Source organism: Podarcis bocagei (assembly GCF_964188305.1).
Source record: "Podarcis bocagei genome assembly, chromosome: 10".
Classification (NCBI taxonomy): Eukaryota; Metazoa; Chordata; class Lepidosauria; order Squamata; family Lacertidae; genus Podarcis; species Podarcis bocagei.
The window spans coordinates 32,824,454-32,848,555 of NC_138135.1; the positions used below are offsets into that span (position 1 = coordinate 32,824,454).

Genomic DNA, 24,102 nt, shown 5'->3' on the forward strand with positions numbered 1-24,102 from the left:
AAACTGTATGTAATTTAATTTTTAAATGTATTATTTGGTGGAATGAAATGGTAAAAGATTGAGGGAAATCACCCTAGGCATGTGATGGGCATGTCCTCTCTGTTTTCTACAAATGGTATCAGAATGGTGTTGGAAATGTGTCCTCTCTGCCCTTTTCCCCTTTAATTCTCCCCATGCCAAAAGCTTAATGATCCTTAGTGCAAAGTCCTATAATCCCTGGCTAATTAACACAAGGGAGCCCTCTGTTGCAGTTGTGGGGGAGGAAGACAGGGGCAGAATAAACATAAAAATAAAAGAACTAAATGAAAATGTACATTTCCTGCACACACACACAAAATAAGCCTCCATTTTGGCCATTGTGAATATACCGGTACATATTAAGGTGTGCATGTACAGGAACAGAATATCTGTTTACATGTCCAAAACAGAAGGCAGAGGAGGAATATTTGAGAGGAGGGACAGAAAAGCAGCCCACCACATATATTGTGTCAAGATCTGCCCACTGGTGTGGAAGACAAGTAGTGGCATAGCAGGAAAAGGTAAGGTAAAGGACCCCTGGATGTTTAAGTTCAGTCAAAGGTGACTATGAGGTGCAGCGCTCATTTTGCTTTTCAGGCTGAGGCAGCCGGTGTCTGTCCACAGACAACTTTCTGGGTGGCATAGCAATCAATATCCATGACTTAAAAATGGGAATGGGTAGAAGCTAACGTGCAAAACATGTGCAAAGAGAAATCCAATCCTTATGATCTGTTTACAATAGAAGATCCCAATCTGAAAGTGCCCCAAAACCAAGAGGTAAATCTCACAATTTGTTGAAATGCACACATTTCCTGACATTTCCCCACAAGTTAGACTGTACTTCTCTCTGCAAACATCCATCTGTGACATGGTCAGAGCTAGGCATGATATTTACAGGGAAAGCTAAGAGCACATTGTTGTGGAACTGCCCTGTTCTGTTCCCACTCAGTCAGGACCATTCTGCAATTCATTCCGCAATTCAACAGAACGTGAAAATACATTTTACACTGCATCAGAACAATTTCCCGTCTAACCCAGGGATAGGAGAGGTGGTGTAAAATTCTAATTGTCATGTGGACTTGGGCCAGAGCTTTATAAGTGTGTGAGAGTGTAAGGGAAGGTAAAGTAAGGGAGAAGGGCTGTTTGTCTATATATGAGAGTGAAGAGAAGGCTGTTTGTATTGCTGAGCATAGGGGAGACTGTGTCTGTGAGAGAAAGAGACTGTGTGTGTGTGAGAGAGAGAGATACAGAGAGAGAGAGAGAGAGAGGAGAGGGCCTACCAATATCATTTTTATCGCACATTCATAATGATTTGTTCTCATTATGCTATTGGGGCAGTCACACACAATCCCACTTTCCATACAGTTTGCACCTGCAAAAGTTATGGGACTGTGAAACTGTGAAAATTCCAGTCAGTGCATATCCTGTAACTTCCTGCTGGAAACCTGTAATTTTTTATGCCACAAATGTTTCACTTTATTTTTGTCCTGCTTTTTGTTGTGTGGTAGCTACTATGGACAGCAATGATGTGGTAGCACTGAGATAGCATTGCAGAACAAACTAAAGCAAAATAAATCCACCATTAAGGCACTATTATGGTGTCAAGAATATGTTTCAGAATACACTCGCAATAAAACACCAGTCAGGAGGAGCCCCCCCGGGGGGGCACTCAGGCATGCAGTCCTTGAAGCTGAAAGGTTTACCTTCCCTGCTTTACTATAACACAAAGTAAAAGAAAAGGTTCGTTCAGGAAAAAGAAAAGAAAAAACCAAATACAGCTCCATTCAATGCAGTTTCTAATCAGAAGTTCCATAGTACTTAGTGAGGCTTACTTCCAGGAAAGTCTGCACAGGATTGCAACCTCAGACATAACACACCCTGCACACAGAGAGAGAGAGAAAGAGAAAGAGAGAGAGAAAGAGAGAGAGAGAGAGAGAGAGAGAGAGAGACTCTGTGATTTAAGACACTGCCCACTAGCTTGAACTGTCAAGGCTAAATAAAAGTTCATGATGACCTACTAATCTTCAGGGACATTTAGTTCTCTCATAACAAAGCGAACCCTCTCTACTGCCACATAAGCAGGATTAATTCCAGAAAGTTGACCTCCAAACTACAGCTCTTCTCCATCATTCTTCATTTATACGAGAGATTTCCCAATCTACTAAACAAGACTTGTGTGGTTCTGAGCCACTCAGGCTTTGGTCGCACTGCGAATTGGAAAAGACCCGAGTCACATATGGAATATAAGGGGTAGCAATCAATTTATCTAGTAGAACATGTCTGCAGAAGAATTATCACGGATATAGAACTTACACAAATACACAACTGATTGAAAACAAGGTAGACCAAATGGGTCTGTTGAAGCAGGCCTGGTGTCAGTCAAATACTCTCAGGTAGCTTCTAAAAGCCCTGATGTCTGCATTGGCATTGATTCCTGCCTTGGTCCCACCACCACTGACACCTGTTTCCCCCCTCCAGCCTACCCTTTCCCCCTGCTAGTGACAGTGGGTGGGTCTGGGAAGTCACCCACCATTTAAATTTTCCCACAGTGCACTGGGGCACCCAACACTCAAGGGCATTGTGGGAAATTAAAATAGCAGGTGGCTTGCCAGACACTGTCATCAGTAACCCCTCCACTGTGGTGGGTCTCTGGAACCAGCAGCCTGGTCTTGTGCTGAGCTTAACCTTTGGGTTTAAGATGGAGGCTTGGAGCCGAGATAATTTAGCTAGTGAAAGGCAACCCATGTCAAATATTGCGTGTATTTTTGTCACATTTATTCAACTTCATGGGAACCGAAAAACCTCTTGTTACAAGAAACTGTTGAAAAGGAAGGCCCTTATGAACACTGAGGGCCAATTAGTAGGCACAATGCAATATTTTCAGAGAAAGCAAGAGTACAGTTTGAATAAGCAACAGCAGACGGGCTCATTGTTCCTGAGGTTGTTGCCAAGGGTGCTTTCTCTCATTAGGGCGCTTCAATCTTTATTTTGAGAAAATAATGAGAGAAACAGCAGATAAATTGGACGGGATCAGAGTTTAATAACCATAACACCAGCACTCTGACATATTTAGCAGGCAATATGGCCTTGGCTCTTGGTTTCTCTAAGGACCTGCAAACCTTACTGAAATAATTTGTTATTCATTTAATGCTTTGTTACATGTGCATTATGACTTTCTTTCCTAGAATTAAAAGCAGTGTGCAAGGGGTTCGCAAGTGGCCTCTACACAGGCACTGACCTGGCCCAGATCTGCATAGATCCTTATACTTTTCACATTCGGAACTGCTTTATACATTACAAAATTTCTACACAGAAGGCCCGTCCATTAATTAATGGGCAGTCACATGTCAGATCATCACATGTAACAACATAGGCTTAAATATATAGCTCAGTCAGTACAGCATGAGACTTTTAATCTCAGGATCGTGGGTTTGAGCCCCGAGTTGGGCAAAAAGATTCCTGCATTTCACGGGGTTGGACTAGATGACCCTCGTGGTCCCTTCCAGCACTACCATTCCATGATTCGATAGGCTTTCCCCTGAATGCTCATAGGCTGGGAAGCTGTGGCTGCCTGTGGGATCTCAGTGTGTCTATAACTCACAGGGAGAGTGCCACGCATGCAATTGTTACACATGATGATCTTCCTACAGAGTACATGTTATTTCCACCTAGCTGGCCACTGTGGGGGGAAACAGAATGCTGAACAGCTGACTGAAATGCTTGGGGAGGGTTCACAGCTCAGTAGAAGCCCCAGATCTGCTCTGGAGGGTTAGGGGAAACCCCAGAACAGATTGGGGGCACAGTGGGGGGGGGCACAGAAGCCTGGGAGAGGAAGTCCCATTATGCAAGCAGGACAGGTTGCAGCCCATGGTTTTGCACGCAGATGTTCCCAAGTTCAGTCCTCTGGCATCTCCAGTTAAAAAGATCAGGTCACAGGAGATGACAGAAAATAACTTTCTTTGGCTGAGACCCTGGACAGCTGCTTCTAGTCAGAGCAGACATTCCTGGTCTTGATGGACAAGCAGTTTGGTATCTGGCAGCTTCCTGCAGTAGTTGTTTTTGTTGTGTTTCATGCATTTTCTTATTATTGTGTTCTCTTCTGACATCACTGTGAACCACTTTGGGCATGGTTTGCCCTGGGAAAGGCGGCATACACATAAACCAATAGGGCTGACTGCGTGATTGATATGCTGCTTTTCCAAGGGAAAAAACTGCGGTGGTGATGATAGTTTATGATGATGGTTATAATAATTAAATGGACCTTGGTCTATGAGCAATGTTTTATGAGAGAAGAGGCTGCTTTTGTTACTGCTGCTCCTAGGCACTCTTAGAGTTTTGCATAGCCCATAGTACTGTTGCCCTCTCTTCAAGTAGAGATCAGGGAGCTTTGTGGATAAAAGCAGCAATGAACTTGCTCACAGCATCAGTATCTTAGGACAACGGGGCCTGAAGTCCTTTCAGCCTATGATTTATTGGCACCTTCAATCAGAGACTGAAGTGGGTTGAAAAGCATGTTAGCAACACCTGGCAAGATCAAGACAAGCGCACATAGTCTCATTTCTTTTTCATCTTTTTTATCCCCAGGCAAGCTAACATAGTTAACAATGGCAGGTTGGGCAGAGTTCACGCTTCCACACAGAAGCCCAAAGCACTGCAAATGGCTCAAAATAAATAGCAAGAGAATAAATATGAGAGACATTCTTGGCTGTATAGATTGCTCTGAGAAGTGGGAAGGAGGGAGAGAAGGCACATTCCTTTCCTATAGCTACAAAGGAATTCTACAAATGAAGCTCCACTGAGCATTAATAACTTGAATGGGTTGCCAACATGATGCCCTTCAGCTGTTGTTGGACTCCAGCTCCCATCACTTCCAGCCAGTGGTCAGGGGATGATGGGAGTTGTAGTCCACCAACATTTGGAAGGCACCATGTGGGCTACCTCTGCTTTAACTATCCTTCCATTCAAACCACAGCTTGCCCATCAGGCTTCCAAGGCTTCACTGCAAGCCTCAAGACAATTCAAGAGCTTGAATGCTCACAGTTTTTCCTTTTATACTTGGTCCAAGTTTTGCTTCCAGGACCTTCCTCTTGTTCTTTTAAGATATTCCACGTTCCCTTCTCCCTTGGTTGCTCCCTAACCCCTACACTGTAGCACAGAATGACTAGTGACTTCCCTACGGCAAGGCTTGAATGTAAGAGGTAGCATTAAAGAGGTGTGTTTGAACAGGCCAGGGATCCATCCCCTTCAGGCAGCGCTACTTCTCTTGTCTCGCAGCTCTGAGGATGTATACTGCTGTCCTTTTAAGTCATTTATCAGGACTTCCTGGCTTTCTCCACTCTTCTTCATGCAGTCCTCCACCATGTCTAATATCTTCTGGAGCCGCCGGTCCAGTGCCTTCAAGTGAGGCTCCGCTAAGACTGGTGACAGCTGATCAGTGGCCAAGGACTCACGCATGACGTCACTCAAGCGATAAGGCTCCGTAGCAAGCAGTTGGAGGCGCAAGAACGTTGACTTTTTTATACTGGATCCATCAATAGCAACAGGAAAAAATCAAGAAAGAGGAAGGACAACATTTTTAAACCATAAGAAACGTCACATTGAACATTTCCATTAGTACATGCACAGACTTGGGATATCAGAACCACATCAGAGGCAGGGGTGAGAGTGGGCAAGAAGTTATAGGGTCAGACTAACCACAAACATTATGGATTCTTGCCAAATAATTTCCTCCATATTTATCCCGAACCTGAAAGCAAGAGTATCATGCCATGAGTGTTTCAGGGTGGAGGAAATGCTGAGTCCGCTTTCATATCTGATGAAATTTTTGCTCAGTTGTTGCCCTACATAAAAGGCTCCTTGTTTTAACCACAAGCACTTGCATCTCCCTTTAGCTTCGGGAAGTGGTGGAAGTAGCTGAGTAGGCTTTCTCTAACTCAGAGTGTGGGCATTTCAGTTGGCTTCTGGCAGAAATGAGCCTGCATCCTCAATTGCGCTGTGCTCCGGTGTATCTGCTGGGAACTACCGGTAGCTTAGGCATGCATGCTTCAGATAGCTGAGATGAGAGCCAGTTCATAGAACTGTAGGCTTGGGAGAGAGGTCATCAAGTCCAATGGCCAGCCCCTCATGACTAACCAGGAGTAGCTAATATGGTGCCCTTCAGATGCTTTTGATTAATGACCAATGGTCAGGGATTATTGGAGCTGTAGTCCAAAACATATGGAAGGCTACCCCTGGCCTACACAATATGCCACCAGCAGAGCACAGTGGTGGACAAGGTGCATGGGCTTATGTAGAGGAGGCAAATGGCACAGCCACACGCTTCCGTGCCACTACAATCTGACCAGGGGAAAATCCTTAACCTAAAAACTGAGAGCAATTTGGCCTACAGAACCAAAAAGATTACCCACCTCAAAATAATAAGACTTCCTTAATTATACCCCCTCCAAAGACAGAGTATAAACAAGATGTGAGAAAAGAATCCTTACATGCAACATTGCTGAAGTGGAACCAGAATGGACATTTCATCATGGGAGTGTCTCCCAAACCTGAGAAGAACAAAAGGCACAGATGGTTACTCTATTTTTGGGAAATGCTATTTTGGGAGTGTTTATCTTGCTCAATAAATACTTCTTTTGATATTTAAAAGTCCAAATGTTGCAAATGATGTTGCAACTTATGTAAATTATGTGTGCTTGTGCAGTGCTGTATTCATGATCCTGTTGCAAAGTTTACTTTCCCTGCAGAATTAATATATCTTGGTAGATATTAGAATGGTGTAGAGCAGGAATGTGACCCGCCAGATGTTGCTGGACTATTAAGAGGCATCATCCTTGACCATCTGGCTACTCTCGCTGGGGCTGATGGGAGCTGGAGTCTAACAATAGATGGAGAACTACAACTTTTCCATCCCTGTGTAGAAACAGTTTTGTACTCTCTAGCTGTCATTTGCTATATTCAGGTTATCCTATAATTATATCAGGAAGGGACATTGGAAGGGAAGAGTAAATGGTATGGAATGGGGAAGTTGGAGGACAGCCAAACCACTTAATGTCTCCCCTCCTACATATTGAATTGATATCAGTAAATAACTATACAATTTTAAGGATTTTCCTTTCTTTCTGTTAAAGTATAGAGATTTTTGTTCCTAAAACAACAACAACCCAGTTCTGAAAGTATCACAAACTACAAGGCCATCTTCTCCAAAGTGTGTCAAGTTTGTATGTCCGCACCATACATTTAAAGCACATTTAAAGCTTGTGGCTTCCTGGGAACTTTAAGAAGTCTTCTAAAAGACAAATAGCTTTGGGTCAGCTGGAAAGAGCTTTTGATTACATCGCCACCGCATTAAAACTGAGTTACATTTCTTCATCAGAATATGTGGGTCTGTCATTAACATCAGCTACCGAGCACTTTCCAACAGGTCAAGTCCAAGACATTTCACCACCTGCGGTGAAGAACAAGATAACATCGCTCCCCAATTCCATATACAGTGGTACCTCGGGTTAAGTACGGTCCATTCTTAACCTGAAACAGTTCTTAACCTGAAGCATCACTTTAGCTAATGGGGCCTCCTGCTGCAGCCATGCCGCCAGGGCACGATTTCTGTTCTCATCCTGAAGCAAAGTTCTTAACCCAAGGTACTATTTCTGGGTTAGCGGAGTCTGTAACCTGAAGCGTATGTAACCTGAGGTCCCACTGTACAAGAGCTGACTGGGCTTGCAATCAAATCTTGCATCAACACCTGGTGACTGGGCAGCATCCTTTGCCACATCTGAGAGCCAGTGTGGTGTAGTGATTAGAGTTCTGGACTAGAATCTGGAATACCCAGGTTCAAATCTTCATTAGGCCATGGAGCCCAGTGAGTAATCTTGGGCCAGTCATTGTTTCAGCCAAGCCTACCTCCTGGGGTTGGTTGGGTGATAAAATGGGGAGGAGGAAAGGCGGGATACAAACATCATAATAACGATATTTTCAAGACAACAGGTTAACTTGGAAGGTACAGTGCAGGCCATGTGGCATAGTTCAGCCCTCTAACATCCCACCAGTTTCCCAAGGCTGTCTGAGTACAGTACCTGTTGTCTGGGGCGGCTGCCTCACTCTGCCTTACAGTAGGACTGGCCCTGCCTGATATAGTCAAATAATGGTTTGCTAAGAGCAGTTCAGCATGAACCTGCCACAGGACCACCTTATACTCTGGTTCTTGCCTGCTTTAGATCCTTGTCTTGTAAGCTTCTGCTTTCAAAGTTCACTCCCAGAAAAGCAGCTCATCTCAAGTAACAGCCTGAAGTAGGAATACCCTAGCCCTTTCTTCAAAATGCAGATCATTGTAGGACAGAGCTCAAAAGCTTCCCCTAGTCCCTCGCCCACACATGGAAGCATGTTGCATTCTCACCCTCGCCCATTGTCCAGATGAAGGAAGAAAGTGTCATTCCCAAACTTGTCAAAGGTCTCATAGTGGTGGCGATCCATGTTTCCTACATATGGAGGCAAGAATTATAGAAGAGGAGGCAGACAGCAGAAATAAGAGGAGGAAGAAGGTATTAGAGAAGTCCACCCTGAGAGGATCTTGGGGCAGGATATAAATTCCAAGACCAAATGAAGAAGAAAAAACTGCAGACAATATCAAATAGCAATTATCAGACAATATCCTTATTCCATGCTATTTGTCTAGAAAAAGAGGTACCGGAACTCACCATGAAACCTCCCTCATTCTCTTAGATTAGCAACAGCACCCACCTGAGAGGTGCCAGAACTGAGTTCCGGCAAGTTCTGGCTGAAAAAAAGCCCTGTGTTTTATTCAGGCAAACTAGAAAGGCTCAAAGAGCCTGAGGTCATCAAAACTCTTTATCTGACGCTAATTAAAAAGAGAGTGGCTTCCAGGGAACTCTGGGAATTGTAGTTCTGTGAGAGGACTAGTGTTCTAGCTCTTAGCACCCTTAACAAACTACAGTTCCCAGGATTCTTTGGGTGTAAGGCATGACTGTTTAGCCCAGGGTCCCTTACCTATGTTTAGGATCCTAGAGGAAGCCTATTCCCTCCCCCCTCCGAACTCTTGAACTATCCTCAGCAGGGAGATAAAATAAATGAATAAATGAAATGCCCAGCTATTAATTGGTCAGTGGGTACAACCTGAAAGCTGTTAGATAGGGCAGAAGTAATTATGAAGTATTAAGTGGAGCAGAAGCGATCTCAAGGACAGAAATAACAAATCAGCCTAAGTTATTGGCACCGATGACAAAAGGATGAAAGGAGGGGAATCCATCCAGGTTATGTAACTTGTTAAACCAAAGCCAAATGGTGGGCAAATCAGATGCAAACCCCCCCCCCCAATAAAATGCTGTGAGTGACACAGACTTAAGATGTACTGCCGCTGGTATTGTCAAATTGAGGAAAGAGATAGAGTAGGGATAAGAACATTATAAAAGCCTATTTATTTATTTATTTAATATCCTGACTTTCCTCCAAAAGGAGCCCAGGGCAGCACACTGTATATAGGGGGTGGGGAGGAATCTTTAGAATATAAGGAATGTAGCTGATCAAGAACAGAGGCCATGTGCTCTTTAATTCTGAAGTTCCCAAACTCTTTTCCACTGGGAAATCTAAGAAACTATTTTGTGCACCAGAAAATACCCACTTCACGGGGTGGGGGTGGGGGTGGCGGGAATCTGGCAATGAACAATACACTAAATGATGGTGGTGGCAGTCAGTAGTGGTGATTAATTAGTTCAAGTATTTATTTACCACTTTTTTTAAAATTACAAAATGGTTTGAAAGTAAATAAAATAAATAAATAAAAGACAAGAGAAGAAAAGCAGGCAACCAACCCCCTTCAATTTTTTTTTTAAAAAAAATATGGGAGGGTCAGCAGGCCTCGGCAGTCACCAAGGACAGTGTCTGGGGTCATGATGTTGGTCGCTTTATCACAGCCCACCTCTGACTCCAGCAGTCCCTTCCTACCCCTGCCCCATCCCCACACTGTTCAGGAGGACCCCTGACCCTCTAAGAGAGGCTTTTTGAGAAGGGTGGAGGTGGCTTCGGGGAGAAGGAGGAGACCAAAAGCTTTTCCTTCATTAACTTCATGATCCTTCCCTGACTCACTGTGACATGTTTTCACTGGCAAATAACCTGCTTCATCCAATGTGCGAAATTGGATTGGAGGGGGGGGGCGGGGGGAAAGGTGCAAGGATATGGTCCCATGAAATGAGGTACGCCGGAGAATAAGGCGATGTCAAAAGACAGGTGAGAACGAAACAACGGGAAACACAACTCAATCTGCTTAGCGGGTTGTGTTCTAGTCACGTATATTAACACAATGCACAGCCAGAGATGCTTATTGCAGGGAAGCTGGCAGGCAGGCAGATGTACGCAAACAGAGTTAATTTGTTTCTCAGGAACTCTCAGTGCTGCTGAGTTTCCATCGCGCCTAAGAATAAAATGCAATGAGGCAAAGTCTCTCTATTAAAGGCTGAGCTAAAGGACTGGAATGACACAAAGGAAAGGGTTGCAGCAGTCAGAAACTGGGAGACATAGGAAGCAGCTCAGACTTTTTGTCCATCTATCCCGGGATTGCCTGCTCTAAGGGGCATAAAGAAGGTCCCAGGTTCGAATCCTGATGTGTCATGGTAGTACAACGGTACCTCGGGTTAAGAACTTAATTCGTTCCGGAGGTCTGTTCTTAACCTGAAACTGTTCTTAACCTGAGGTACCACTTTAGCTAATGGGGCCTCCCATTGCCGCCGCACCGCCAGAGCACGATTTCTGTTCTCATCCTGAGGTAAAGTTCTTAACCCGAGGTACTATTTCTGGGTTAGCGGAGTGTGTAACCTGAAGCGCCTGTAACCTGAAGTGTCTGTAACCCGAGGTACCACTGTACTGGGAGAGAGCCCTGTCTGAAATCTTGGAGAGCTGCGACCAATGGTCGGACTCTGTATAAGGCGCCTTTCTGTGATCCTTTTTTTAAACTGCCGGTGCCAAGGATTGAACTTGGGACCTTCTGCATGCAAAGCAGATGCTCTACCCCTAAGCTATGGTCCCGTCCCCAAATGCAGTGCAGTTCGCAGGAGGAAATGTACCCAAGCTCACCCATAAGGAAGTCAAGCACAGTCATATCGATGAGGTTGAGGAGTCGGGATACGTTGTCATATGGTGCCGTCTGTCGTACCTCTGCGCAGTAATCATCATCTGATTCCCACCTTAGAACAGATAGTCATGAAAGGTTATCATTTGTTGCATATGGTGGGGAGAAACCTTTAATTTAATGGTCTCCACCCTTCCTTATAGCCTCTCTAGCTCCCCCAGGTCATCTCATCATTTGTCAACGTATCCATCACCCTGACAGGGCACAGATGCTAAGTGCGATTACATAAATTCTGTTTGAGCCTTTTCATGTACAGCTGCAGCTCTTTGAGACCACAAACAGCAGACTCAGGACCTCTTTAGTTGAATATGTAATGCAGTTTTGTGGCACTGGCAATGGTTCCGGAGCTTAAAACAAAAATAACTCAGGAGATGGTCTCCAACAGAAAACAGATCAGCATGTGTTCACCCCCTAGCTAGGAGTTAGTTCTTCCTGATTGTACTGCTACTTTTTCAAACATTAACAATAAAGCAGTATAAAAAATAGTATTGTATTTATGAAATAAATGCATAAGAAATCTGTTGTTGTTGTTGTATTTGTACCCCAAATTTGTACTCATCTGACTGGGTTGCTCCAGCCACTCTGGGTGGCTCCAGCAACATAAAATCATAGAAATACCAGCATTTCATATTACCCCATGAGCACATTCATTTCAGGAATTCCTGCTACCCTTCCTGTATATTGACAGGGCCAACCAGCCCTGAATGAGCCTCTGAACCAGTCTGCTGGTTGGTTTACTTCACCACCATGGAGCACAGCTACATTGTGCACATAAGAACTAGTTAGAAGTGATGGAGAAAAGGCAAGCTAAGAAGTGCCGAACAGATATGGGGTTTCACCTAAATAGGAGTGATGGGGGAATGTAGATTCAGCACTCCATGCAGACTCATCAATGTCTAGGGCAGCCCTGGTTTAGGGACATATATACATTGCTTCCTCAGTCTTTGGCTGTCCTGGCTCATCAGTTTTCTCCTTTGGCTCTCTTCATCCAGAACATGCGTTTCACAATCTCTCATTCAATACTGGTCCTCCCTCTGCACCTGAGCATACTTACTGAGCTTTCTTGAATTTGGAGTAAGAACGCCTCCAGGGGCTTCTCCACGAACGCCGGTCAGCCAGTTCTTTGTCCGGCAGGAGGGCCGCCATTGAGCCCTCAAGCTGGTCAGGTTTGCCACACAAAGCATGTTCCGTGGAGCAATAGTAGGAGCACTCGCCAAAGAAGCAGACGTTGCCGGCTGGGTTGACCCACGCAAAATGGAGGGAAGCAAAAGTGAGGGAATGCCAACAGCTCATCAACGTGCCACCACATGTCTTGTGGGTGCAAAGCAACATAACAGGAGGGGAGAATAGCTTACATGGCTAGCACAGTTGCTCTACACCAAAGCTGAGGGACCTGTGGTGCTCTGGAGGTTGTGGGCCTCCTCCCCTTCATCTGTGCCAGCCAGCATGGCCAATGACCAGGGATGATGGGAGCTGCTGTCCACCAACTTTTGGGGAGCAACAGGTTCTCCACACCTGTTCTACACATTAGAGCTCATCTTATGAAGGAGGGATAAACAGGGGACAGAGTGCTCACCTGGGGAGATGAAGAAAGTCTTAAACAGTTTCCTGTCCGTTGTGATATCACGGATTTCTTTGGTTATATTCACCAAACGGCCAGAAACGGGGGGAATTCTTCGGAAATCCAGGATCCTCCCCAGAAATGAGCAAAATGGGAAAATGAAACAAATTCTGTTTGCAGCTGGACCAAATAAACACTCTAAACACAGACAACAAATCCTACACAAATGCTCATTATCATAGAACATACAATCAGTTTGGAAAATAGTCCTGTCTTTTCTGCTTCGCACTAATACTTGTCTTGGACACTATCTTCAGTGTAAATTGCCTTGAGATGGTTGTTTAGAATTGATAAATCAATGATATTGATAATATTTGGCAAGAATCTGCCGCACCCTGCAGGACAGGAGAGTGCAGTGTGCTGGACTCACCTGTCGAGGTGAAAGGCTGCTATTTCTGCATTGTGCCGTTCAAAATCTGAGAAGTAAAAGAAATCTGCTGGAGTCTCCTGATCTCGGGTTTGCCTGGGGAAGGGGCAAGACGAGATGGGTTGGGTTATCATGTTCACTGTCGAGTGTTGAACTGAAGCCCACACATCTTTTGCAACTCATAGTCACTATGCACAATGCATACATCCCTTTTATTGGGTGTTCATGATGGTTTGTGCTCAAATTTACATACATGATTCTGTTTTCAATACTGTTTGCACCTGCAATAGTTTCAAGTATGGACATACCACTCTGTTTCCAGTTGGTGCATGCCCTCTAACGTCCTGCTGAAATTCTGCAACCTTTTATACTATAAATGTTCCAGAGCAGCTTGTGTGTGTGTGTCCTGTTTTGGTTGCACTATAGTAGTGCAAGAGGGTCCCTTCAGACAGCAGTAATGCAATAATGTAGTGGAAGCATCACGGAACAACTAATAATGTGGAATGGTCTGTGGTCAGCCAAATATAAACCCACCGTTAATGCACTGTTATTGTGTCAATATTGCAAGATACACCCACAAGGAAAAAACCCACCTCTCTGGAGAAGCCCTGAAATTTTAATCCTAGCTTTGCAAACTAGGAGCGATTGAAGCAGAACTCTGACACAGAAGTCTAGAGCCCATTTCAGTATAACAAACAGGAAGCCCCCATCCCACCCCCAATAGTTGCCCTGGTTTTGAAACAAGTGAAACAATACACGTTACTCATCTGAAGACTACGAGGTCCTCCAGTCTAAAATAGCCTAACTGCACAACTGGCCAAGGCTGAAACAATATTGTTGTGGCCTTAAATGAAAGGGGAGAGGAGTCCATTGAGAACAACATAGCACAACATTTCACAACTTTTACCACCAGAGGTCGCACCTCTCCATCAGAAACAAACCACAACATGGAGGGCTGAGTTCGCCATTTACTGTGGGAGCTAAAACTGATCCAAGGTGATCGATGGCTCTCTGCCATTTCCACAGTAACAGCCTAGGTTTATCTTATGCTGCAGCATTGTTAGGCTGTTGTTGAACGATGGTCCACAAATCCCATAATTAATTCTATAGAAACACCTGCTTTATGGTCCATCAAAACTGTTTGCTTTGACTATTAGCGAACATGATAACCCAACTTGGTAGTGTGCAGTGAGGTTATATTATTGTATTTGCAAACCGCCCTGGGATCCTCAGATGAAGGGTGGCATAGGAATTTAATAAATAAAGAGTGTGAGGTGGCAGAGACGGTTCTCCAGGGATGGGGTAATCAAAGGAGGAGCCTTCACTACAGTTGCTCCAGAGGGTTATGTCCAAACACAGCCTTGCTTTTAGCTCTGTTTGGAGAACTGGCATGAAGGGGGTCACCCTCACCCTCTTGCTACACAGAAGCTGCCTGGTAACTAATTAACTCAAAGTTTGGAAGGTTCCAAGCACAATCTGTTTTCCAGGTGGAGTCCATCGACAGGTTATTGCCACACATGAAAAAGAACTTGGACCCAGGATATTGGTACAGGGCCTCTAAAAGCATTGCTGGCCTTCCTTACTCACTTCATGGGTTTGAAGAGGGCTTGTCCATGGTTGGGGAAGGTCATGATCAGCTTCAGTTGTGTCCCTCCAGGCTTTTGAACTGAAATTACATTAAGAAGGAACAAGGCTCAAATCGCCACCTTTCCCAGTTTTGAGAATGAGGACGAAACCTGGTATTTAAATATTAACAGAGTCCGCTCTGGTGCTTAGCACTGAGGCAGAACATTCCAGAAAGCAGTTCATGCCCCCTTCCCACAAGACTCTTGTCAGGATGGTTTAACAGCCTGGGTATCAAACTGAGAGGGAGAAACAAAGTGGAGATTGAAAGAGTGAGGGGGGAGGAACAAGGCAAACAGGCAAGGTGAAGTGAGAAGAAAGCAAGTAGGAGCGGTCGAGGGACCCGAATGTGGCACAGAATACCTGAGCTGACAATTGGCTGCATGGCCAAATCTTCCATCGTGGCAAGGCGAGCAGGGTCATGGCGGGCATACAGTTCATAGCGATTGATGCCAGTGTAGAACTGGAGCCAAGCAGGGTTGGCATCGTGTTTTGGAAGCTTCGCATGTGCCTTATTGCTGCTAGCCCTGCAGATCCAATACCCCCACAACACAATACACAAAAAGAATTGCATATATTATCATAGGCTGGTGAGCTCCAGAAGGTAACAGAAATCTGGCTACTGAGAAGCAATAAGGAATGATCTCGCGCTGGACCAAAAATTTATTATGCATCTTCTTTTGCAATTCTCCATTAATGAATGCGAGAAGAGAATTATCAGGTCTCTGTCCCCCCAATGTACTAGAATGAACAGCATGCTTCTTCAGGGGTATCACGAGGTTTGCAAATGTGCACACACAAAAGCCCTTTAGGGAAAAGAGCCCAGGGCGGAGGAGGGAGAAAAGCAGGCCAATGAGGACTGAGTGTACTGGCTGGCTGTTGTGAGGTGAGGGGATGGAAAGGAGGCCTTTGCATGCTTTAACTGGAAAGCACGGCCTGTCTGAAAATGTTGCAAAGAAGCTTGAGCCCCCATGTATGTCTAGCAGTGCTTATCAAACGGCAGGCCAACATTCTGAGCCCAGCTGCCCTGAGAGATCAGAAAATGGCAACGAAGTGCTGGCAGAGGCAGGGACTCCGTGGTGGAATTCGTTTTCTCCATATCTAAGGGCAATATCTCAGGCTAAGACCCTGAAGAGCCACAGTCATCAAGGGTAGACAGGATGGCCTGCTGGTCTAACTCAATATAAAGCAACATGTATCCCTATATTAAGCAGTAACAGAGAATCTCAGAGACTAACATATTTATTATGGCATATGCTTTGGTGGATAGGGACGTGGGTGGTGCTGTGGGTTAAACCACAGAGCCTAAGACTTGCCAATCAGAAGGTTGGCGGTTCGAATCCCCGCGATGGGGTGAGCTCCTGTTGCTCGGTCCCTGCTCCTGCCAACCTGGCAGTTCGAAAGCACATCAAAGTGCAAGTAGATAAATAGGTACCACTCTGGGGGGAAGGTAAACGGTGTTTACGTGCGCTGCTCTGGTTTGCCAGAAGTGGCTTAGTTATGCTGGCCACATGACCCAGAAGCTGTACGCCAGCTCCCTCGGCCAATAAAGCGAGATGAGCGCCGCAACCCCAGAGTCGGCCACGACTGGACCTAATGGTCGGGGGTCCCTTTACCTTTACCTTTATGCTTTGGTGGACTCAAGCCCACTTTGTCAGATTATGGTGAAGTGGGTTTGATTCCATGAACGCCATCCCTGCAGAGGATGTATACCAAATTGTATGGGCCACCCAGCTGTCCCTATGAAAAAAACCCCAAGAGCCTCTCACCATTCATTGCTACTTCTCACAAACATCTTCATCTTCGGTCTGGTAGCAAACAGCTTGTCTTTCTTCATAACTTTTGGGATTGGAATCTTGTAGAGCGGATGGTCGAAAAGCGCAGCCAGTTTGGACCTGCCTGTCCATGTTGGTTTTTCTTCTGCTTCTTTTGGCTCGAAGTTGTGACTTTGGAGGGGGATGTTGCCCCTGCTACCTGCATGCGGTACGCCTTCTGGTGAGTGAACACCTTTCTCCAGGGAGCTGTTGCTACCACTGAAGTCCTGGAGAATCCTCAGGTTTAACTTATTCTGGGCTGATAACGCGGGACTAGGTTGATCTTCTCCTTTGCGGGTACATCCACAAGAATCAAGGCCGGCGGAGAGCGCCAGATCCAACACCATGTGTACCAGGAGAGCCAAAAGGAGCAGAAAACAGAGAATGACTTTAAATTTCCTTTGGAACAGAGAAGGCAGGTGGTGCACCATCCTTGTGAAGTCCTGGATGCCAGTAGCACAAAATGTATGACAAAGGTCCACGTGTCAGTAAAAAAATAATAATCCGCAATTTGATCCCCACTCGAAAGGATGTAAAGGATGTTATCTAAGGTTTATTTCCAGCTTTGGGAATCCAAAGGAAAAAGTAGAAGCTCAATTAAAAAAAAAAAAGCAAAAGATTACTTATAAAAAACAAAACCTCTTCACTTATGCTATGATAATCCTTACCAAGGCAAAATAAATAAATAATTCTGGGTCTTGTATAAGGGGCTGCTTCTGCTAGGAATCATTCTGCTCACATAGAAGTCCTCAGCAGGAAAAGGGCAAAAAAGCTGGTTGCAGATGAATTTAATGATGTTGATAAGGGAAGAGCAAGTGGTGCCAAGGTTAACATGAACTAGTTAAACTCCAGATTGATAGCAGCAGATTGGTCAATGCCACAAATCTCTTCGAATTATGTTATTGCATCACAAACTCTTGTGGAACCCCATCGTCCCAGCAGGCTCACATATTGATTCCCTCCTTTCACCTATAAACACTGTCAGCTACCCACCTACATAATTCATATGACTTCTTCCTTCCTCCTTCATCCATTTTTAAAAGTTCGACCTTCACTGAAAAGCTGCAGTGGCTCAACAACTGTCCACAAAAGAAAAGAAGAATTAAAACAAGTTTCTAGGATTCTCAGGCGCAAGAGAGGCATTGCCCGCTCCTTCCATATTCATTGTGTGGGGGATTGTGAAGGGAAATCAGATTTTTTGAGGGAATTGGCATAAAGGCCATGTGTTTTGTGGAGCTCATGAAAATATTGATATGTGGCACCTAGATCTGAGCCCTTAGTTCCCCCTTTCCTCAAAGCACTCCATACATTAAGTGCATTATTTTATAAATACTGCTAAGTCAAATAAGTTTGAAGAATAACACCCCTACCCTTCAAAAAACACAATTCAAGCTATTCCTTTATTAAGCCAACAGTAATGATGGAAAAAAGGGACGCGGGTGGTGCTGTGGGTTAAACCACAGAGCCCAGGACTTGCCGATCAGAAGGTCTGCGGTTCGAATCCCCGCGATGGGGTGAACTCCCGTTGCTCGGTCCCTGCTCCTGCCAACCTAGCAGTTCGAAAGCACGTCGAAGTGCAAGTAGATAAATAGGTACAGCTCCGGCGGGAGGGTAAATGGCGTTTCCGTGCGCTGCTCTGGTTTGCCAGAATCATGCTTAATCATGCTGGCCAATCAATTTTGATTTTAATTAATTCTTATGATGTTTTTATAATGTTGCACTATTTTAGTGTTGTTAGCCGCCCTGAGCCCGGCTTCGGCTGGGGAGGGCGGGATATAAATAAAATTTATTATTATTATTATTATTATTATGACCCGGAAGCTGTACACCTGCTCCCTCGGCCAATAAAGTGAGATGAGCGCCGCAACCCCAGAGTTGGCCATGACTGGACCTAATGGTCAGGGGTCCCTTTACCTTTAATGATGGAAAATAACGTGCAGTGCTTTGAGTTCTCCATAACTCTTCAATGGGCTAGATGGTAGAGGGGGGAGGGGGAAAGTTGGCTGATGAAAGTTGTGGTGTCTGCATCTGGTCACAGAAATGTGAGATAAGGCAGCACACATTCACATGAGCCTCTATTAGGTGCTAGACAGGTTTCAGGTCGAATAGCACCTGATAAATGCATCAGATGCAGGCTTCAAGACTTCCCCAACTTCCCCTGCCCTTTTACATACCAGGGAGAACTCACAAGCTAGTACATCATTTTGGCTGGTCTAATAAAGGTATTGTCCTAATGCGGATTTTGGATTTTCGTTGCTGTTCTTGGGCCAAACACACCTACATTCTCTCTCTCTTCTCTCTCTCCTTCTTTTTTTGGTAAAATGATCTCTTGCTCTTCCTGCACAGTGACTTAGGTGGGGTTCTCTCATTTTATCTTGGAAACAGCTTTGTAAAATACTGTACAAGGCTTCTCCAGATGATCTATTCATTCAGAATTCATCCTGATTTGCACAAAGCTTACACAGGGGTTAGTCTATGTGTGGCTTTTATTGAGCATTCAGCCCAATTTGCCTGCAGGATGTTAACACATCTTCTTGTCAACCACCCATCCATTCTGCACTTTTCAATGTGTTTCTCTGTCACTTTCCAAACTGCAAGAAGTCCTTTTTGCTTTTAAGTGGATTTGTTGCAATTGGACAGCAGAGCATTTTAACCCAATTCAATTGCACAAACCTCAAGTTCTGGTGAGTGCTTGAATCTCTCCTGCAAAATAATGATAGCCCAGAGGTTCCCACGATGCTTGTTCTGCCCAAGGTAACCTTTTTGAGCTTTCTAGCTGAATGATGGCACAGCACCTTTTAAATCTTTGGCCCCATCTGCACTATACTTTAAAGCAGTATCATACTGGTTTAAACAGTCATGGCTTCCTCCAAAGGATCCTGGGAACTGCAGTTTAAGAGTGCCATGAATTGTTAAGATAACACCTATTCGCTTCACAGAGAATAACATTTTCATAGTGTCTTAATAATCAATCCCTCTTTCCCAAGCAGCTCTGGGAATTGTAGCTCTGTGAGGGGAATAGGAATCTCCTAAAAAAACCTCAGCTCCATTAACAAACCACAGATCCCAGGATTCTTTGGGGAAGGCCACCGCTGTTAATAAAGTGGTTTGATACTCCTTCAAATAGATATGTGGTGCAGTTGGGGCCTTTTGTCTTGGCAATTATTTCTAGGACACTGAGGGAAAAGATGTGACCATGCTCATACTCTCTGAAAATATACAGCCACTTCCTCACCAGCATACCATTCACGACACGCAGCCGCGCATTTGCTATGGCACATTCACTTTGTCTCACACACAGAGAACAAATACCGTGAGCTGCGGAGAGAACGGCGAGCTCTCGGCTTACTTATGTCCCATGGTGCGGCGGTTGCCTAGTAACTGTCTCCAGCTAACACTTTCAGTCGCCCCAGATTCTGACAACACCATATTTCTTTTTTCCCCCTTTCCCCCTTGCATTGCAGTAATACCGAGGCGAGGACAAGTCAAGTAAGTTCTATAGCTCCCTCAAGGTGGAGAAATAGGCTCTTGCTTGTGCTCATGTGTGAGGCTTGGGATGAACCGAGCTTTCCGGTCAAAAGGGCCGACCTAAAACCCTGCTTGGAGGACTGAGGTGTCTAAAAATGATGACTGATGAAGATGGCAGAGAGCCTTTAAGCAAGGCATTTTTAAGGCAGGGGTGGGGTACATGGGGCCCTCCAGATATTGCAACGTCAGCTTCCATCAGCCCCAACCAGCATGGCTGACAGGTCCAGTGACATCTGGAGATTCAAAAGTCCCCCACCCCCCTTTTAAGGGCTCTTTGTCAAACCCAAGTGGCTCAGGTGATCTTAGCACATTATGTGCTGGTCCAGTAAAGTAACCTACTGTCAAGAAAAACTCCCTCTGTGTGTGTGGTGCCAGGCCCAAGTCCTGACTGGAAGCCGCATCCTTGTCTCTAGTCCCCAATCTATGATCCTTGGTTCTGTCAGTGGGACAGCACCCCACATGAGCTCAAATACACACATTATTATAGCCCAGGTTTCAAGGGAAGAGGGCATGGAGGTCTAGTACTGAAAACTGGTTCAGAGGTGGACAGTTAAACCTTGCCTCACATTAAATGCTGAAGGAAGTGAGACATTTATCCCCATACAGGTTGCCACTGGAACATGCTTGATGAGCTGATACAGGCCGCTGTTATCCCATACAAGTGATTAAACCAAGATTTGGGGGAAGGCCAGCCCTGGGCCAGACATTCAGTTTGGGTGGTGGTGGTGGTTTTTGGCCAAAACAAGCTCAATAACCACCCAGCCCTCATTTTCAGGCCTCTTGCGCAAATCGTGTTCAAACATTAACACCTGAAACTATCTGCATATAACTGAACTGAGAAACCAACAACATATGCATGCTGTGGGACAGTGCTTCTGGACAAACAACATATGAACCGGGCATCAAAAGTATTACAAATACAGTATAATAAGTTCTTAACATTGCTAATAAAGCATAGCAACACATTAACTTCTCAAGTAGCTATGAACCAAAGACTCTTGCCATCTGCTAGCTATGTTTTCACACTTCTGGTGAGATGTAAAAACAGGGGAGGGGGGAATGTGCAGGGTTTAAATGTGCACATAGTCATGCTTGTGCATTTTAAACGATGCAAGTTATTTTCAAATGTTACACTTAAGCTCAGAAAGAAGAGAGGCAACCTGCTTGAAGATCTACCACTGACTTTTTGTTTCTTTAAATAAAGCACATTTGGTGGCTTATGTGAAAGAGCCTACAGATCTTGGACTGTTTTCACATCGTGCACTCACATTACAAAGTCTCTGCAAGCATTTCTCCAACTTTGTGTCATATGTAAATGCTATTTATAGAGAAGACAAATTGAAAGTATCACCTGGTGCAGACATGTTTAGAACAATTCTGTGCACAAAATGAATCAGGCCTTGTGTGACAATGTCTGAGAGACAGACAGGCAATCTGTAGTTTTCCCTTGCTGTTACAATTTTACTGTATTTTGAGAGTCCTGCGCTCTCATTTTGAATCGCTTTGGGGTCTCTTATATGGAAAAAACCAGCATTTATAGACAAATAAAAATAATCATTGTTTCTCTATATGAGGGTAGGGAACCTTCAGCATGGGTTCCAATTTGGCCTGTGAAGCCATTTTGGGGGACTCGACTGCATCACACTAAATCCTGCAGAGAGCAGAGCTGAAGTCACCACCTATCAGCTGATGAGCAGAGTTCAACCCTCCTGCACCGGCTGTGCAACCAAGTTCCAGCAGCCAATCCCTGCAGATAGCTGCTTTGCAAGTCCTGTGCATGGTGCTTTGCTGAGCCCAGGGCTGGCAAAAACCCAAGTGCCGGAAAACTAGCTGGCTGCCAGGTGCTTGAAAAGCATTGCGCAAAGGACTTTGACAGGTGGGTGCCGCAAGGCATCTGTCAATGATCTGGTGTCATAATGATGCCACATGACTGACAGGTGGGTTGAATGGTGTGGTCTACCCCCTATGTCATACAGCCAAACCCCTGAAGGGAGCTGCCAGCTTTCTTCTCCTTACTTCACATAATAATAATAGAACATGGCGGGGGGGGGGGGAATGATGAGATCCCATGTATTGATAGGTTCATGATTGCCTTCAAATGTTAGTCTGATGGCCCAATGATCCATCTTGGAGGAGGCTGCTTTTGTGCGACAGAAGGAAAAACTAAGCAGGGATGAATCTTGCCACCCTCTGGCTTTGCGTCACTTCATTGCTGGCAATATAAACTGGAAGATTTTTCGTCGTTGGGTTTGAGTCTTGCAGTGAAATGAGATTTTCAAAGCCAGCCCTTCACACCAGGCAATCTGTCAATGTGCTTTGTTGCCATGACACCACTGCAGAGCAACACTCAAATTTCTCACCTCTTATTCCTTGATGACAATGCATTAGTCACATTGTTGCAGTTGCACAGTCACTCCTATTGCTACCATTGGATACATGGTGTATAGCTCAGTGACAGAACATCATGTTCCCATGGCTCCCTCAGTGGGAAAGCAAGTCACAGTGGTTCGCAGCTTAAAAATGGCATGCTAGAGCATTGGGGCCTAGCACTCAAAAGACATGGGCGTTTTACAGCAGTAAATATTACCCTCCAGTTGATCACTCCCACATCTATGACTCATTGTAAACAGAGGGGATAAAAAGCACCACCGTACGATATAACTCTTGTTATGCCCAATTAAGGAGAATACATGTTAGATTTTGCAATAATGGAATTGTGGAGCTACTGCACAACAGCACTGTCAAATTTTCGGAATGAAGGCATTGATTATGTGTAACACAGAGGAGGTTTTATGAAGGTAAAGCACACTGAACTGGACTCCTGTTACCAAGGAAGAGAGAGAAAAAATCCCTCTTCTGCTGGAGTTCTGTAGCAGGGAGTTCAGACCAAAGAGCTGGGGATTGGCTAAATTAGGCTGGCCTTGCTTGCTTCATACAGGTCACAGCTACAGCCACATGACCACTGGATACTGATAAGAGACAGGCAAAGCAGCCAACAGATTGTTTGCTGAGATAAGCCCCCACCGTAGCAGTTTGATTTCTGTAGGTCAGCCTGACACTTGGTTGGGTCATCAAGACCAACATATGAGTGTGCGTGTGTGCTTGTTCAAATATGGACATTGTACTTATTTCTGTAATGTTATTAAAGAAACTATATCAATATGCATAGAATCTCATGCCCCATGTTTGCAAGAGAGATAATTATATACCTTCTGCAATGCCATATTCTATCATCGAAGAATGATGTTCTCTCTCATATGCCCATGTAAATCTATGAAAAAGATCAGATGGCCTATTAAAATTAATGCTGAGCACTAAGAAATAAGTTGATGAGTGAGGAAATATTAATGTGTTTCTGGGGTGGGGACTAGAGTCCCACTGATTTTAGTGGTATAATTCAATGGCAAGCCATCAGTGAATTATCCCTTAAGGAAGCTTTCAGGTGCACATTCCCATGGTGTCATATTGAATACTATGCATGTTTATCATACAGATATTTTGCCAGATGTATATAAATGCAAGAGTTGGGAAGTCCCTCGTTGTAAGGCAAGATCATCCATGCAGTAATCCCCCACTATATAAGCAGGGCCATGGTGGAACAAAAGTAGATACCAGCTACAGTGCAAATATCAGCACAGTACTCAGGTAAGTCATATATCATAGGAAGAGGCAAAAATGTGATTCCTGGATATGGTTTAGGGTTAAAAAGTTCTTTAAAAAATAAATTGTGGTATGTTATTTTAAACTTTCTTGTTAGCTGCCCTGATCTCTATTGAGGAAAGGCAAGATACAAATGTTTTAAGTTGTTTTAAGCCCTACCTACACCACCCTGAGTTCTATCACAGAAAGATCAAATGGGGAAATAAGCCACAATTGAAGTACGAAAATTGACATCACAAGCCATCCTTTCATAACATACACGGTAGAATTTGCTCTTTTGGCGAATATATGAAAAGCTCATGCCACCCTTCCACCACCACACACAAACACAATG

At 44.6% G+C, this 24,102-nt stretch overlaps 1 protein-coding gene across 2 annotated transcripts; it reads right to left on the reverse strand.

Annotated features, from left to right (window-relative positions):
• Positions 1 to 3,034: 3,034 nt before the first annotated feature.
• LOC308596834 (extracellular serine/threonine protein kinase FAM20C-like) lies at positions 3,035 to 23,336 on the reverse strand. Of its 2 annotated transcripts, XM_081212140.1 has the most exons (11): positions 23,318 to 23,336; positions 16,536 to 17,659; positions 15,130 to 15,293; positions 14,731 to 14,809; positions 13,147 to 13,239; positions 12,732 to 12,847; positions 12,210 to 12,390; positions 11,101 to 11,210; positions 8,411 to 8,492; positions 6,504 to 6,563; positions 3,035 to 5,539 (listed from the first exon to the last, which is right to left on the reverse strand). In XM_081212140.1, the coding sequence occupies exons 2-11, from the start codon at positions 17,009 to 17,011 to the stop codon at positions 5,263 to 5,265; spliced, it is 1,638 nt and encodes a 545-aa protein (XP_081068266.1). In that variant the 5' UTR covers positions 17,012 to 17,659; positions 23,318 to 23,336; the 3' UTR covers positions 3,035 to 5,262. The 2 variants fall into 2 exon arrangements, with proteins under 2 accessions (XP_081068266.1, XP_081068265.1); XM_081212139.1 differs by lacking the exon at positions 23,318 to 23,336 and having other exon boundaries at positions 16,536 to 18,187.
• Positions 23,337 to 24,102: the final 766 nt, after the last annotated feature.

Coding starts and splice junctions, on each gene's coding strand:
- LOC308596834 (XM_081212140.1), bottom strand. CDS start 17,011: ATGGTGCACCACCTGCCTTCTCTGTTCCAAAGGAAATTTAAAGTCATT. Junction 12,848..13,146: donor GCAGCCTTTCACCTCGACAG/GTGAGTCCAGCA, acceptor ATTTCTGGGGAG/GATCCTGGATTTCCGAAGAA. Junction 11,211..12,209: donor TCCAAATTCAAGAAAGCTCA/GTAAGTATGCTC, acceptor ATCTGTTCTAAG/GTGGGAATCAGATGATGATT.